The sequence below is a fragment of the Coregonus clupeaformis genome, chromosome 6 (assembly GCF_020615455.1).
Source record: "Coregonus clupeaformis isolate EN_2021a chromosome 6, ASM2061545v1, whole genome shotgun sequence".
NCBI classification, from domain to species: domain Eukaryota; kingdom Metazoa; phylum Chordata; class Actinopteri; order Salmoniformes; family Salmonidae; genus Coregonus; species Coregonus clupeaformis.
Genome location: NC_059197.1, coordinates 13127482 through 13144505, shown reverse-complemented (window position 1 = coordinate 13144505; position 17024 = coordinate 13127482). Strand labels below are relative to the sequence as shown.

Sequence of the window (17024 nt, the reverse complement as noted above, 5' to 3'; positions counted from 1 at the left end):
TGTATTCGGCGCATGTGACAAATAACATTTGATTTGAAAAGTCAGAGCAAATGATCAGATATCACAATGCCTGGAGAAGTCACATTAGGAATCACATCAACATTATACAACAACCTACACAGAAAGGTCTGGAATGCACACCTTCATTTGACCATTTCGGCTACGTTTTACTGAGGTAATACCCGTACGAAGACATTACCTTTCAAAGCCGTCTAGTTTCTGCAGGGCAGCGGGCAGGGAGGTGATGAGCTCTCTGATGTCCTTGACCTTAGCTGCCAGTATGACCAGGCTGGACAGAGCCTCCACAACCTCCACAGCCCCCAGGGCCTCCCCTGTCTCCTGCCCCAGCACGGAGAGGCTCAACCTGGGGAGCAGGGCCTGCTTCAGGACCTTCAGCACCGCTGTCTGAACTGTGGGACAACCCGAACAACATGGTGACTGTGATCGTGCATGGTTGGTTCTTAAACTTTAAAACTTCTTTAGTCATGCATTAATGTCAATGAGAGACTAAATCAGTGGAAGTTAGGATTTTCCAACGGTGGGAGCATAAATATAGTTCCAATGAGTCTGACACTGCAGACTAGGCCACAACCACCTACCTTCTTTAGGCCTGGCAGGGTCCTCTCTGGCTGCAGTCTGCAGGTAGCTGTTGACCAGCGGTAGGAAAGCCCCCGTCTGGTCCGTGAGTTTCTCCAGGTGCTGCGGCTGCAGGCACCACACCTCGAAGCGGAGCCTGTGAGTAGAGCAGTTGTGCAGCAGGGCTGCCCCGAGGGCTTTGGTGGCTGCAGTAGGAGGCCCCTGGAGACAGTGGAGCAGGACGTCAGTGTGGAGGAGTTTAGCGTCGCCTGGCTGGGTCCTCAGGGCCTGCAGGAGGAAGGTCTCCAGAGATGGGCTGGAGCAGGACAGGAGCAGGGTGGCCAGGCCTTGGAGGTGGGCCTGGGAGAGGAGGAGGAGAGGGGAGCCGGATGAAGAGGTCTCGGTGAGGACATGTAGTGCCGTGCGTCCATAGACACTGAGCTCTGCTGCTCTGGAGCTCTTCTCACTGTCTTCTTCTCCCTCCTGGTCACCCTCCCCCGGGGTGATGAGTGTCTCCTGGGGGAGTAGGAGAAGGGAAGAGACCAGCTCCTGGAAGAGAGAGGGCTCCATGTAGGCATGCAGGGCCACGAAGGCTCTCACAGGCCGGGACTCCTTGTCGGTCTCCCTCCTCTCCCCCAGCTCTCTGAGCAGAGCCCTTGATACAGCCTCTAGGTAGGGGGAGAGGAGATAGAGGGAGTCCAGGGATCGCAGGGCGGAGGCGGAGGACTGTAACAGACCCAGGATGCAGTCAGACAGTTCAGCACACAGCAGCTTCAGCCTGATAGGGTTGAGGGAGGTAGGAGGGACAGAGGACAACTCCAGAGACAGGAACCACTGCTCGATACATGGGTGCTTCAGGATGGAACTCAGCACTGACAACACCACCTACAGACACGGCCAGAAAGGACACAGTATATCATATCACGAGAACAAAAAAGGTAAACAAAAAAGATCCCAAATCGAACCAGGGATACGTTGTTAAGCAACAGTAAACAAAGGAGAACAAGGGTACAACTCTAAAGATATGCAACAAAGAGTTACTGACTACTACATCTGGTATTCTACTTCCAGTAAAAAGGCTCCTACCAGGTTGTCGTTGTCCTCTACTTCCGAAGAGGGGTTGACCTCCAGGAAGAGATCTGATCCCTCCAGGAGGTCCACAGCTTTGGGTTCTGCTGCCTTGGCTGGATCTACTACTGTGGCTGTGTCCTGACCCATAGCCATGGGCTCAGTCTCTGCTGCCACCTTAGGAACCACAGCCATGGGTACGGCTGTCTCTGCTGCCTTCTGATCAGCGACCATGGGCTCAGTCTCTGCTGCGACCATGGGCTCAGTCTCTGCTGTGACCATGGGCTCAGTCTCTGCTGCGACCATGGGCTCAGTCTCTGCTGTGACCATGGGCTCAGTCTCTGCTGTGACCATGGGCTCAGTCTCTGCTGCGACCATGGGCTCAGTCTCTGCTGTGACCATGGGCTCAGTCTCTGCTGTGACCATGGGCTCAGTCTCTGCTGCGACCATGGGCTCAGTCTCTGCTGTGACCATGGGCTCTACCTCGGTTGCCTCAGTTTGTTCCTGTGGGCTCTGAAGCCTCAACACCAACCCCTGGAGAACTCCCATCAGGACATTCAGCGCCAGCAGCCCTGTGTCTATAGACAACTGTGGAGAGACAGGAGGCAACGTGTTAGGAACAGGTCACGGCAGACGCAGCTTGATAACAGCGAGACAAAGCAGCGTTCACATAAAGGTTCGGCGAGTGTTTCTCTGTACCATGCTGAAGTTGTCCACAGTGGTTTTGATGTACAGTAGGATCTGCTTGGCTGCAACAGGATACTCAGCCGTCGTCATAGCGGCCAGACGCTCCTCTATTCTCCGTCTGAAGGACTCTTCTAGCAGGGCAGAGGCCCCTTGGCTGTAGGTTGTCTTCAGTAGGTCAGCAAAGGTCACAGGAGTAGGAGAGACATCGACAGGGCTTTCACAGGACTGGAACTGTCGGACAGAGGAGAGACGATAGAACAGGAGTTTGTTGTGGATACATAATAATACAATTGTAATTACCACTATTAAATACTCTAAACACACTTTTACAAATAATGCTATTATGAACACGTATGAACATGATAACACTACTACATGTAATAAGACCGATATTAAAACACAATAATAATAAGTTATCTGCATGATCGTGAGGAGAGGGAGGTGTTCTGACCAGATGTTCCCGCGCCTGTTGGGGCAGCCATGTTGTGTAGTAGTGATGGAGGTGAATGATGGAGGGATGGGGAGGGTCTTCAGAGGAGTCCAGCTCTTTATCGTACTGTAGAAGGGCCAGGCTGAGGGGCAGAGGGTCTCTCTGACAGTGGAGCACATCACATAGGACTGTTGCCATGTAGTCATATACCACACCTAAATAGACAAGATTACATTATACACCACCCCTAGGGTCAAATACACACGATTACATTATACACCATCCCTGGGGTCAAATACACAAGATTATATTATACACCACCCCTAGGGTCAAATACACACGATTACATTATACACCATCCCTGGGGTCAAATACACAAGATTACTGATAAAGAAATGTGTGAGTAAGATATGACTAAAATGTTACTCCCTCAGTTAAACTAATAATGTATGACTAATTAGTAGACTAGAGCTTAAGAGAATTAATCAAATGTGTTTATATCCCAGCAACAGAGTATAGACTGGTTCCCAAAACACACAGGGAGGGGGAGTGAAAGGCTGGCAGGATATTGTGAGGAGGCGATAACTAAGGAATGCAGCCTATGATAAGAATATGTGTGTGTGTGTGTGTGTGTGTTCATGTGTGTGTGTGTGACCTGATGGTCAGGAGAACAGAGGAAAACATGAGCTAAACCCAGGTACAGTGGAAATATACAGCCGCCTACAGAGGGGTGGGATTATTGTATGACGTGTGTGTATAAAAGATGGACTCTGAAATTGTGATAACAGAATTCTCAATGAATAAAGATCTCTGACTATTGCAGACTGGGAGCTCTGTCCGTTTCTGATCCAAAAGCCTTATAACCTTTTGGGAGATGCACAGAGACACTGAAATAGTTAGTTAATAAATTATCTTAACAATTACATTATACACCATCCCTGGGGTCAAATACACAACATTACATTATACACCACCCCTAGGGTCAAATACACAAGATTATATTATACACCATCCCTGGGGTCAAATACACAAGATTATATTATACACCATCCCTGGGGTCAAATACACAAGATTACATTATACACCATCCCTGGGGTCAAATACACAAGATTATATTATACACCATCCCTAGGGTCAAATACACAACATTATATTATACACCACCCCTAGGGTCAAATACACAAGATTATATTATACACCATCCCTGGGGTCAAATACACAAGATTACATTATACACCATCCCTGGGGTCAAATACACAACATTATATTATACACCACCCCTAGGGTCAAATACAGAGAAGGGATTAGAAACATCTATGAACACCCACACGCACCAAGACACATACATTGGATGGCTATGGATGGCTCACACCACATTGGATGGCTCACACCACATTGGATGGTTCACACCACATTTACAAAGAAGCAAACAAGGCTTTGAGTGTTTGAACGAGCCCCAGACGGCCAGCCAGGAAGTACTTCAGTAGTTTACCTTTCTCCGTTCTGTAGGTAGCAGGTAGTTTGTTCCTGGCCTCCAGGACAGCAGGTACCACGGCACTGAAAGGGAAGGTCTGGAGGATGAGGTCATCACTAAGCGCCGGGCCCAGCTCCTCCGTCTCCCCCTCGCTGCCCTCCATGATCACATCAACCATGTCCAGCACGTCTAGAGATACAGCAGTACAATGTTTCACACTAGGCCGAGGCTTTGTCTTCACTAGCTATGTTTCACACCAGGCCAAGGCTTTGTCTTCACTAGCTACAGTGGGGGGAAAAAGTATTTAGTCAGCCACCAATTGTGCAGGTTCTCCCACTTAAAAAGATGAGAGAGGCCTGTAATTTTCATCATAGGTACATGACAGACAAAATGAGAAAAAAAATCCAGAAAATCACATTGTAGGATTTTTAATGAATTTATTTGCAAATTATGGTGGAAAATAAGTATTTGGTCAATAACAAAAGTTTCTCAATACTTTGTTATATACCCTTGGTTGGCAATGACACAGGTCAAACGTTTTCTGTAAGTCTTCACAAGGTTTTCACACACTGTTGCTGGTATATTGGCCCATTCCTCCATGCAGATCTCCTCTAGAGCAGTGATGTTTTGGGGCTGTCTCTGGGCAACACAGACTTTCAACTCCCTCCAAAGATCTTCTATGGGGTTGAGATCTGGAGACTGGCTAGGCCACTCCAGGACCTTGAAATGCTTCTTACGAAGCCACTCCTTCGTTGCCCGGGCGGTGTGTTTGGGATCATTGTCATGCTGAAAGACCCAGCCACGTTTCATCTTCAATGCCCTTGCTGATGGAAGGAGGTTTACACTCAAAATCTCACGATACATGGCCCCATTCATTCTTTCCTTTACACGGATCAGTCGTCCTGGTCCCTTTGCAGAAAAACAGCCCCAAAGCATGATGTTTCCACCCCCATGCTTCACAGTAGGTATGGTGTTCTTTGGATGCAACTCAGCATTCTTTGTCCTCCAAACACGACGAGTTGAGTTTTTACCAAAAAGTTATATTTTGGTTTCATCTGACCATATGACATTCTCCCAATCCTCTTCTGGATCATCCAAATGCACTCTAGCAAACTTCAGACGGGCCTGGACATGTACTGGCTTAAGCAGGGGGACCGTCTGGCACTGCAGGATTTGAGTCCCTGGCGGCGTAGTGTGTTACTGATGGTAGGCTTTGTTACTTTGGTCCCAGCTCTCTGCAGGTCATTCACTAGGTCCCCCCGTGTGGTTCTGGGATTTTTGCTCACCGTTCTTGTGATCATTTTGACCCCACGGGGTGAGATCTTGCGTGGAGCCCCAGATCGAGGGAGATTATCAGTGGTCTTGTATGTCTTCCATTTCCTAATAATTGCTCCCACAGTTGATTTCTTCAAACCAAGCTGCTTACCTATTGCAGATTCAGTCTTCCCCAGCCTGGTGCAGGTCTACAATTTTGTTTCTGGTGTCCTTTGACAGCTCTTTGGTCTTGGCCATAGTGGAGTTTGGAGTGTGACTGTTTGAGGTTGTGGACAGGTGTCTTTTATACTGATAACAAGTTCAAACAGGTGCCATTAATACAGGTAACGAGTGGAGGACAGAGGAGCCTCTTAAAAAAGAAGTTACAGGTCTGTGAGAGCCAGAAATCTTGCTTGTTTGTAGGTGACCAAATACTTATTTTCCACCATAATTTGCAAATAAATTCATAAAAAATCCTACAATGTGATTTTCTGGATTTTTTCTCTCTCAATTTGTCTGTCATAGTTGACGTGTACCTATGATGAAAATTACAGGCCTCTCTCATCTTTTTAAGTGGGAGAACTTGTACAATTGGTGGCTGACTAAATACTTTTTTTCCCCACTCCGTTTCACACCAGGCCAAGGCTTTGTCTTCACTAGTAATTATATAGTAGTCACCAACCGTCTATGTGTGAGATGGGGATGCTGGCGGTGTCTCCGTCCTGTCCGCTGAGATTGGCCTGTAGAAAGGCTGCGTCCTGGACTAGACTAGCCACCTTGTCTGTGTAGGTGTAGGGGTTACACACCAGACACACCAGCACCTGGGGACATACACACATCACAGGGTTACACACCAGCACCTGGGGACATACACACATCACAGAGAAGACAGACACATACTGTATCATAAATAGCATAATGCAATCAAACAATCAACCACCCAATCAAACAATCAACCAATCAATCCCTAAGCGCGAAAGGCCTCGGGTAAGAAGGTGTTGATATTTTATTTTATGCTACTTATGATGAAGATCGTAGCGTAATGATAGATTGATCGATTGAGGGTATCTATGATTGATTTATTAATTGATTGACGTATCAATTGATCGATCGATCAACTGTATCTATGGAGGTAGACCAGGTGACTGACCCTCTCCAGGAAGTGTATGACTGTATCCTGCTGGTCTGGTTCTAGTTTGAGTAGGTGATTCAGCCAAAGCTCCAGTTCAGACCAGGTGTACTCAAACACTCCACTGTCCTTCAGCACCTATACCACACAGTGGAGGGAAAGGAGTTTAACAGGAACTCTTTGTAGGTGTACTTAGTAAGTACCCTACGATTCATCTTCTTTCTACGTTGGGCGAAGAGAGTCAGTGGGTACACTACATTCAATATATAGTGAACTGCTTTTGACCCACTATGGGCCCTGTGTCACGATCGTTGTAAGAGGCAGACCAAGGCGCAGCGTGATGGGCGTACATCTTTTAATGAGTACTTTGTACTTTAAACAATGCAACAAAACGATACGTGAAGTCTAAAGGTTCACCAACACAAACCTATACAGAACAAGATCCCACAAGAAACTAGTGCCAACAGGCTGCCTAAGTATGGTTCCCAATCAGAGACAACGAGAATCAGCTGCCTCTGATTGGGAACCACCCTGGCCAACATAGATCTACACGAACTAGAACAAAACATAGAAAATACAACATAGACAATCCACACCCTGGCTCAACATATAAGAGTCCCCAGAGCCAGGGCGTGACACCCTGGTCAAAAGCAGTGGTGGAAAAAGTACCCAATTGTCATACTTGAGTAAAAGTAAATATTTCCTTAATAGAAAATTACTCATGTTAAAGTGAAAGTCACCCAGTAAAATAATACTTGATTAAAAAAAAGTCTACAAAAGTATTTGGTTTTAAATATACTTAAGTTTCAAAAGTAAAAGTATGAATCATTTCAAATTGCTTATATTAAGCAAACCAGACTTCACAATTTTCTTGTTTTTGTTATTTATGGATAGCCCGGGGCACACGCCAGCACTCAGACATGTACAAACAAAGCATCTGTGTTTAGTGAGTCCGCCAGATCAGACGCAGTAGGGATGACCAGGGATGTTATCTTGATAAGTGTGTGAATTGTACCATTTTCTGTCCGGCTAAGCATTCAAAATGTAACGAGTACTTTTGGGTGTCAGGGAAAATGTATGGAGTAAAAAGTACATTATTTTCATTAGGAACGTAGTGAAGTAAAAGTAAAAGTTGTCAAAAATATAAATAGTAAAGATAACCCCAAAAAACTACTTAAGTAGTACTTTAAAGTATTTTTTACTTAAGTACTTTCCACCACTGGTCAAAAGTAGTGCACTATGTTAGGGAATAGAGTGCCCAGTATGTGATTCAAACCAGGAGTGAGCTGAGGCAGTATGTGTGCTCACCTTGACCACCAGTTTCCTGGTGGAGATCTTCAGGTGGCTGTTGTTGCTGCTCACAAACATCTTGAGGAGCAGGAAGAACACAGACTTCTCCCCAGAGCCCGCCTCTGTCTCCACATGATCCTGACAGAGAGGGGAGAAACAACAGCAGGACAGTAATGTCATGACCACAGGGTCATAAAGGAGAAACAAATCCTAGGCTTTCCTTTGGAATTCTGTCCAAGAGTATGTTATTTTATCTCAGCACGTCTACAGATTCTCCATTCTCCCTTTTTTTGTTTGCTCGGAGATGTTGATACTGGAGACTTATCAGAAGAAACTGTGTAACCAGGCATTTATAGCGGCTAAGAAATGCATTGCCATCAATTGGAAGGTTGGTTATCCTCCCACAATGTATGTCAGAAATGTCAAGCTATTTATCATTATATTTGACCACACAGTGCTCCCTGTGTGGAAAGACTTTTACCCAGTTAGGGGGCTTTAAATATCATGAGAGAACACACACAGAGAAAAAAGACCTACCACTGTTCTCAGTGTAAAAAGACATTTACCCGGTTAGGGAACCTGAAAAAGCATGAGACAATACACACACAGGAGGAGAAGACATACCACTGCTCCCAGTGCGGAAAGACTTTTAGTCAGTTAGGGAACCTGAAAGAGCATGAAATAACACTTACAGGATAGAAGCCAGATTTATTTTGTTGGGTGGGCTGGTTGAAATTGACACACAAATGTATATTGTTTTTATATAAAAATACAAAAATGAAAAGGGTGACATGGCCTGCGGCCCATGGACCTGTTAATACGGGGCGGCAGGTAGCTTAGTGGTTAAGAGCGTTGTGCCAGTAACCGAAAGGTCGCTGGTTCTAATCCCCGAGCCGACTAGGTGAAAAATCTGTCGATGTGCCCTTGAGCAAGGCACTTAACCCTAATTGCTCCTGTAAGTCGCTCTGGATAAGAGCGTCTGCTAAATGACTTAAATGTAAAATGTACTGCGCAACTTTCATAAGGTCTTGATGCCCTATATGGAATACACCTGAAACCAATAATGAATGTTTCACTAAGACCCTAAAGCTGAGTGGGGTGTGTTGGGTTGGGGCGCTGCAGGGTGGTGGGGCGCTGCAGGGTGGTGGGGCGCTGCAGGGTGGTGGGGCGCTGCAGGGTGGTGGGGCGCTGCAGGGTGGTGGACCCCTAGGGACAGGACCAGGTGACCCAACTATATTGTGTACAAGTCAAAAGAGCTCTACAATACTATTAGGCCTGTGATATTAATTACAGCTCTGTAATTATTGGGTCAGTGAAGCATTTTTTCTTCTTTTGGCTCTATACTCCAAAAGTATGGATTTGAAATCAAACAATGACTGAAGTTAAAGTGAAGATAGTCATCTTTAATTTGAGGGTATTTTCATCCATATCGGGTGAACCGTTTGGAAATTAGAGCAATTTATGTACATAGTCCACCCCCCATTTTAGGAGACCAAAAGTATTGGGACAAATTCACTTATGTGTATTAAAGTAGTCAAAAGTGAAGTATTTGTTCCCATATTCATAGCACACAATGATTACATCAACCTTGTGACTCTACACATTTGTTGGATATATTTGCTGTTTGTTTTGGTTGTGTTTCAGATTATTTTCTGGCAAATAGAAATTACTGGTAAATAATGTATTGTGGAGTCACTTTACATTTTAGTCATTTAGCAGACGCTCTTATCCAGAGCGACTTACAGTTAGTGAGTGCATACATTTTCATACGGCCCCGCCCCCCCCCCCCGTGGGAAACGAACCCACAACCCTGGCGTTGCAAGCGCCATGCTCTACCAACTGAGCTACAGGGGACACTTTCACTGTAAATAAGAACAGAATGTTTCTAAACACTTCTACATTAAATGTGGATTACTGCTACCATTACAGATAATCTGAATGAATCATGAATAATGATGAGAACGTTACAGATGCAAAAATATTATACCCCCAAGACATGCTAACCTCTAACCATTACAATAACAGGGGAGGTTAGCATTTTTTTTTGGGGGGGGGGTATGATATTTGTGCGTCTATAACATATCCACTCATCATTTTTCACAATTCATTCAGGATTATCCATAATCATGGTAGCATCCACATTAATGTAAAAGCGTTTAGAAACATATTATATTCTTATTTACAATAAAAGTGACTCCAAAAGGGTCATATTAGAATGTGTAGAAATGCAGGAAATGAGCTTTAGATGCCCAAAATAATTCTGAGGGAGGACCCCCCCAGACCCCCCGCAAATTTATGTCCCCACCACTTCCAAACCAAAGTTGCGCCCCTGCAAATAACAGCCTTTTACTGTTGATTTTGTCTCACATTGCCGTTGAAGTCACTCCAGGAGATAGCAGACAGGACAACCCCTGGTCTGTTCCACACTCCTGATATGGCCTTTAAGCAGGGGATATTAAAAGTACTGCTCCATTCTAAACTGAACTCTGAACCAGGACAACTTGCTGGTCTAGAAGCTCCCCTGAACTCTGAACCAGGAGAACTTGCTGGTCTAGAAGCTCCCCTAAACTCTGAACCAGGACAACTTGCTGGTCTAGAAGCTCACCTGAACTCTGAACCAGGAGAACTTGCTGGTCTAGAAGCTCCCCTGAACTCTGAACCAGGAGAACTTGCTGGTCTAGAAGCTCACCTGAACTCTGAACCAGGAGAACTTGCTGGTCTAGAAGCTCACCTGAACTCTGAACCAGGAGAACTTGCTGGTCTAGAAGCTCACCTGAACTCTGAACCAGGAGAACTTGCTGGCCGGCAGGTCCAGGGCCAGCTGTAGTATGTGGTGTTGGAGTACAGGAGGAACCTCCTCCCTCATACCTTTCTCTGACACGATACCTGGGAGAGAGAGACAAGATACATTAACCATTAACTTAATTTACTTGGACATGATCCCTAAAGATATCCCCAATCAGTGGATAATTTCACAGGCCTTTTGGATCCCAATACAGATACTAAGAATGATGTGACAACTATACAATAACTACAGTCATGTTAAAAAATATGATGGTCTTCTTAATGTAGTAACACAATGTAAAGCAAATTAATATATATTACATTGTGTTACTACATCAAGAAGACAACTTCCATATTTTTAACATGACTAATAAAGAGCAACAGAGCAAATCAAATCAATCAGTCTTCCATCCATTCAGTTTATAGACCAGTACCTTTGAGCAGCTTGCTGAAGTCAAACCATTCAGTTCATAGACCAGTACCTTTGAGCAGCTTGCTGAAGTCAAACCATTCAGTTCATAGACCAGTACCTTTGAGCAGCTTGCTGAAGTCAAACCATTCAGTTTATAGACCAGTACCTTTGAGCAGCTTGCTGAAGTCAAACCATTCAGTTTATAGACCAGTACCTTTGAGCAGCTTGCTGAAGTCGAACCTGCTCTGGCTGACCAGGTGAGGGACCACCTTCTGGTAGAGACACATCACCTGAAGGATGAGGGCCTTTAGGAGGATGACCTCTGGAGACTCGGGGCCTGGCGGGCCTGGAGGAGACCGACGGGAGAGAGACAGACAGACGGGAGAAAACAGACAGACGCACGGGAGAGACAGACAGACGGGAGAGAGACCGATAGGAGAGAGTCAGTCACCCCTCGTTCAATTAAAGAGGGTTATAGTCGGGACAATATAGAAATTAGGAAAAATACCATATTGGTTAAGGAGTAGGTCAATTTCAAATACAGTTGAAGTCGGAAGTTTACATACGCCTTAGCCAAATACATTTAAACTCAGTTTTTCACAATTCCTGACATTTAATTATAGTAAAAAATGCCCTGTCTTAGGTCAGTTAGGATCACCACTTTATTTTAAGAATGTGAAATGTCAGAATAATAGTAGAGAGAATTATTTATTTCAGCTTTTATTTCTTTCATCGCATTCACAATGGGTCAGAAGTTTACATACACTCAATTAGTATTTGGTAGAAATGCCTTTAAATTGTTTAACTTAGGTCAAATGTTTCGGGTAGCCTTCCACAAGCTTCCCATAATAAATTGGGTGAATTTTGGCCCATTCCTCCTGACAGAGCTGGTGTAACTGAGTCAGGTTTGTAGGCCTCCTTGCTCGCACACGCTTTTTCAGTTCTGCCCACAAATGTTCTATAGGATTGAGGTCAGGGCTTTGTGATGGCCACTCCAATACCTTGACTTTGTTGTCCTTAAGCCATTTTGCCACAACTTTGTAAGTATGCTTGGGGTCATTGTCCATTTGGAAAACCCATTTGCGACCAAGCTTTAACTTCCTGACTGATGTCTTGAGATGATGCTTCAATATATCCACATCATTTTCCTTCCTCATGATGCCATCTATTTTGTGAAGTGCACCAGTCCCTCCTGCAGCGAAGCACCCCCACAGCATGACGCTGCCACCCCCGTTCTTCACGGTTGGGATGGTGTTCTTCGGCTTGCAAGCAACCCCCTTTTTCCTCCAAACATAACAATGGTCATTATGGCCAAACAGTTCTATTTTTGTTTCATCAGACCAGAGGACATTTCTCAAAAAAGTACGATCTTTGTCCCCATGTGCAGTTGCAAACCGTAGTCTGGCTTTTTTATGGCGGTTTTGGAGCAGTGGCTTCTTCCTTGCTGAGCAGCCTTTCAGGTTATGTCGATATAGGACTAGTTTTACTGTGGATATACAATGAGGGAAAAAAGTATTTGATCCCCTGGTGATTTTGTACGTTTGCCCACTGACAAAGACATGATCAGTCTATCATTTTAATGGTAGGTTTATTTGAACAGTGAGAGACAGAATAACAACAAGAAAATCCAGAAAAACGCATGTCAAAAATGTTATAAATTGATTTGCATTTTAATGAGGGAAATAAGTATTTGACCCCTTTGTGATTGCCAAAAAGGGTTTTGCCACCAAGTACTAAGTCATGTTTTGCAGAGGTCAGACGTTTCTTGTAGTTGGCCACCAGGTTTGCACACATCTCAGGTGGGATTTTGTCCCACTCCTCTTTGCAGATCTTCTCCAAGTCATTAAGGTTTCAAGCCTGACGTTTGGCAACTCGAACCTTCAGCTCCCTCCATAGATTTTCTATGGGATTAAGGTCTGGAGACTGGCTAGGCCACTTCAGGACCTTAATGTGCTTCTTCTTGAGCCACTCCTCTGTTGCCTTGGCCGTGTGTTTTGGGTCATTGTCATGCTGGAATACCCATCCACGACCCATTTTCAATGCCCTGGCTGAGGGAAGGAGGTTCTTACCCAAGATTTGACAGTACATGGCCCCGTCCATCGTCTCTTTGATGCGGTGAAGTTGTCCTGTCCCCTTAGCAGAAAAACACCCCCGAAGCATAATGTTTCCACCTCCATGTTTGACGGTGGGGATGGTGTTCTTGGGGTCATAGGCAGCATTCCTCCTCCTCCAACCACGGCGAGTTGAGTTGATGCCAAAGAGCTCGATTTTGCTCTCATCTGACCACAACACTTTTTCCCAGTTCTCCTCTGAATCATTCAGATGTTCATTGGCAAACTTCAGACGGGCCTGTATATGTGCTTTCTTGAGCAGGGGGACCTTGCGGGCGCTGCAGGATTTCATTCAGTCCTTCACGGCGTAGTGTGTTACCAATTGTTTTCTTGGTGACTATGGTCCCAGCTGCCTTGAGATCATTGACAAGATCCTCCCGTGTAGTTCTGGGCTGATTCCTCACCGTTCTTATGATCATTGCAACTCCACGAGGTGAGATCTTGCATGGACCCCCACTGCCGAGGGAGATTGACAGTTATTTTGTGTTTCTTCCATTTGCGAATAATCGCACCATCTGTTAAAACCATCTGTTAAAATGTAAATGTAAATCTGTTGTCACAGTCTCACCAAGCTGCTTGGCGATGGTCTTGTAGCCCATTCCAGCCTTGTGTAGGTCTACAATCTTGTCCCTGACATCCTTGGAGAGCTTTTTGGTCTTGGCCATGGTGGAGAGTTTGGAATCTGATTGATTGATTGCTTCTGTGGACAGGTGTCTTTTATACAGGTAACAAGCTGAGATTAGGGGCACTCCCTTTAAGAGTGTGCTCCTAATCTCAGCTCGTTACCTGTATAAAAGACACCTGGGAGCCAGAAATCTTTCTGATTGAGAGGAGGTCAAATACTTATTTCCCTCATTAAAATGCTAATCAATTTATAACATTTTTGACATGCGTTTTTCTGGATTTTTTTGTTGTTATTCTGTCTCTCACTGTTCAAATAAACCTACCATTAAAATTATAGACTGATCATGTCGTTGTCAGTGGGCAAACGTACAAAATCAGCAGGGGATCAAATACTTTTTCCCCCTCACTGTAGATACCTTTGTACCTGTTTCCTCCAGCATTTTCACAAGGTCCTTTGCTGTTGTTCTGGGATTGATTTGCACTTTTCGCACCAAAGTACGTTAATCTCTAGGAGACAGAACGCGTCTCCTTCCTGAGCGGTATGACGGCTGCGTGGTCCCATGGTGTTTATACTTGCGTACTATTGTTTGTACAGATGAACGTGGTACCTTCAGGCGTTTGGAAATTGCTCCCAAGGATGAACCAGACTTGTGGAGGTGCACAATTTCTTTTTTGAGGTCTTGGCTGATTTCTTTTGATTTTCCCATGATGTCGAGTAAAGAGGCATTGAGTTTGAAGGTAGGCCTTGAAATACATCCACAGGTACACCTCCAATTGACTCAAATGATGTCAATTAGCCTATCAGAAGCTTCTAAAGCCATGACATCATTTTCTGGAATCTTCCAAGCTGTTTAAAGGCACAGTCAACTTAGTGTATGTAAACTTCTGACCCACTGGAATTGTGATACAGTGAATTATAAGTGAAATAATCTGTCTGTAAACAATTGTTGGAAAAATTACTTGAGTCATGCACAAAGTAGATGTCCTAACCGACTTGCCAAAACTATAGTTTGTTAACAAGAAATGTGTGGAGTGGTTGAAAAACTAGTTTTAATGACTCCAACCTACGTGTATGTAAACTTCAACTGTATGTATGAAGATTATAATTCAAGGAAGAGAACATTCCACCGACAGTAAATATATTAAAATGTAAGACATATACCGGGTTGTTCAACTTTAGTTGCAGCCTCTTTGGCATCCCCTTCATTCGCTCCTTTCTCCTTCTTGGTCAATGACTGCCATTTGGACACGATGCTCGTCATGTCCGGTAGAACCTACAGAGAGAACATGGACACCCAGAGTTCAGTTCTACAGAGAGAACATGGACACCCAGAGTTCAGTTCTACAGAGAGAACATGGACACCCAGAGTTCAGTTCTACAGAGAGAACATGGACACCCAGAGTTCAGTTGATCTCATCCACTCTATTGCGCAGCCGTCAGAGTGGCCCAACCTGTTCATGCAGAGTGGTCATTCAGCCAGATAAAGGAGTTTTCCATTGGATCTAGATAATAGTCCACATTGTGCAATATTGCATTTAGTTTAGCAGGTAGGAGGTCTACTGTATGTTGCCTTCCCCAGTAGGTATACAGTACTACAGTAGGTATACAGTACTACAGTAGGTATACAGTACTACAGTACAGTGCATTCGGAAAGTATTCAGACCCCTTCACTTTTTCCACATTTTGTTACGTTACTCTAAAAAGGTTTCAACTGTTTTTTTTTGCTTATCAATCTACACACGATACCCCATAATGACAACGCAAAAACAGGTTTTTAGACATTTTTGCAAATGTATTAAAAAGAAATAACGGAAATATCACATTTACGTAAGTATTCAGACCCTTTACTCAATACTTTGTTGAAGCACCTTTGGTAGTGATTACAGCTTCGAGTCTTCTTGGGTATGACGCTACAAGCTTGGCACACCTGTATTTGGGGAGTTTCTCCCATTATTCTCTGCAGATCCTCGCAAGCTCTGTCAGGTTGGATGGGGAGCGTCTCTGCACAGATATTTTCAGGTCTCTCCAGAGATGTTTGATCGGGTTCAAGTCCAGACTCTGGCTGGGCCATTCAAGGACATTCAGAGACTTGTCCCGAAGCCACTCCTGCGTTGTCTTGGCTGTGTGCTTAAGATCGTTGTCCTGTTGGAAGGTGAACCTTCTTCCCAGTCTGAGGTCCTGAGCACTCTGGAGTAGGTTTTCATCAAGGATCTCTCTGTACTTTGCTCCGTTCATCTTTCCCTCGATCCTGACCTATTTCCCAGTCCCTGATGCTGAAAAACATCCCCACAGCAAGATGCTTCCACCACCATGCTTCACCGTAGGGATGGTGCAAGGTTTCCTCCAGACGTGACGCTTGGCATTCAGGCCAAAGAGTTCAATCTTGGCTTCATCAGACAAGAGAATCTTGTTTCTCATGGTCTGAGAGTCCTTTAGGTGCCTTTTGGCAAACTCCAAGCGGGATGTCATGTGCCTTTTACTGAGGAGTGGCTTCCGTCTGGCCACTCTACCATAAAGGCCTGATTGGTGGAGTGCTGCAGAGATAGTTGTCCTTCTGGAAGTTTCTCCCATCTCCACAGAGGAACTCTGGAGCTCTGTCAGATTGACATTGACGTCATTATCCAGAGCGACTTACAGTTAGTGAGTGCATACATTTTCATACTGGCCCCCCGTGGGAAACGAACCCACAACCCTGGCGTTGCAAGCGCCATGCTCTACCAACTGAGCTACAGGGGACTACTGGGACTACATGGGGTTCTTGGTCACCTCCCTGACCAAGGCCCTTCTCCCCCGATTGCTCCGTTTGGCCGGGCGGCCAGCTCTAGGAAGAGTCTTGGTGGTTCCAAACTTCTTCCATTTAAGAATTTTGGCCACTGTGTTCTTGGGGACCTTCAATGCTGCAGAAATGTTTTGGTACCCTTCCCCAGATCTGTGACTCGACACAATCCTGTCTTGGAGCCCTACGGACAATTCCTTTGACCTGATGGCTTGGTTTTTGCTCTAACAGGCACTGTCAACTGTGGGACCTTATATAGACAGGTGTGTGCCTTTCCAAATCATGTCCAATCAATTGAATTTGCCACAGGTGGACTCCAATCAAGTTGTAGAAACATCTCAAGGAAGACCAATGGAAACAGGATGCACCTGAGCTCAATTTCGAGTCTCATAGCAAAGGGTCTGAATA

General features: G+C 45.0%; 1 protein-coding gene across 1 annotated transcript in view; it reads right to left on the bottom strand.

The window, feature by feature from the left end:
• Window positions 1-17024, bottom strand: part of urb1 (URB1 ribosome biogenesis homolog) — a 70426-nt gene that overhangs the window by 43482 nt on the left and 9920 nt on the right. The window contains exons 12-23 of the mRNA XM_041877897.2: window positions 15002-15113; window positions 11319-11450; window positions 10682-10794; window positions 7927-8046; window positions 6640-6756; window positions 6172-6310; window positions 4254-4424; window positions 2783-2976; window positions 2344-2562; window positions 1663-2232; window positions 600-1461; window positions 200-410 (exon numbers count right to left, since the gene is read on the bottom strand). Coding sequence (XP_041733831.2) covers window positions 200-410; window positions 600-1461; window positions 1663-2232; window positions 2344-2562; window positions 2783-2976; window positions 4254-4424; window positions 6172-6310; window positions 6640-6756; window positions 7927-8046; window positions 10682-10794; window positions 11319-11450; window positions 15002-15113 — 2960 coding nt within the window. The remainder of the gene's footprint in view (window positions 1-199; window positions 411-599; window positions 1462-1662; window positions 2233-2343; window positions 2563-2782; window positions 2977-4253; window positions 4425-6171; window positions 6311-6639; window positions 6757-7926; window positions 8047-10681; window positions 10795-11318; window positions 11451-15001; window positions 15114-17024) is intronic.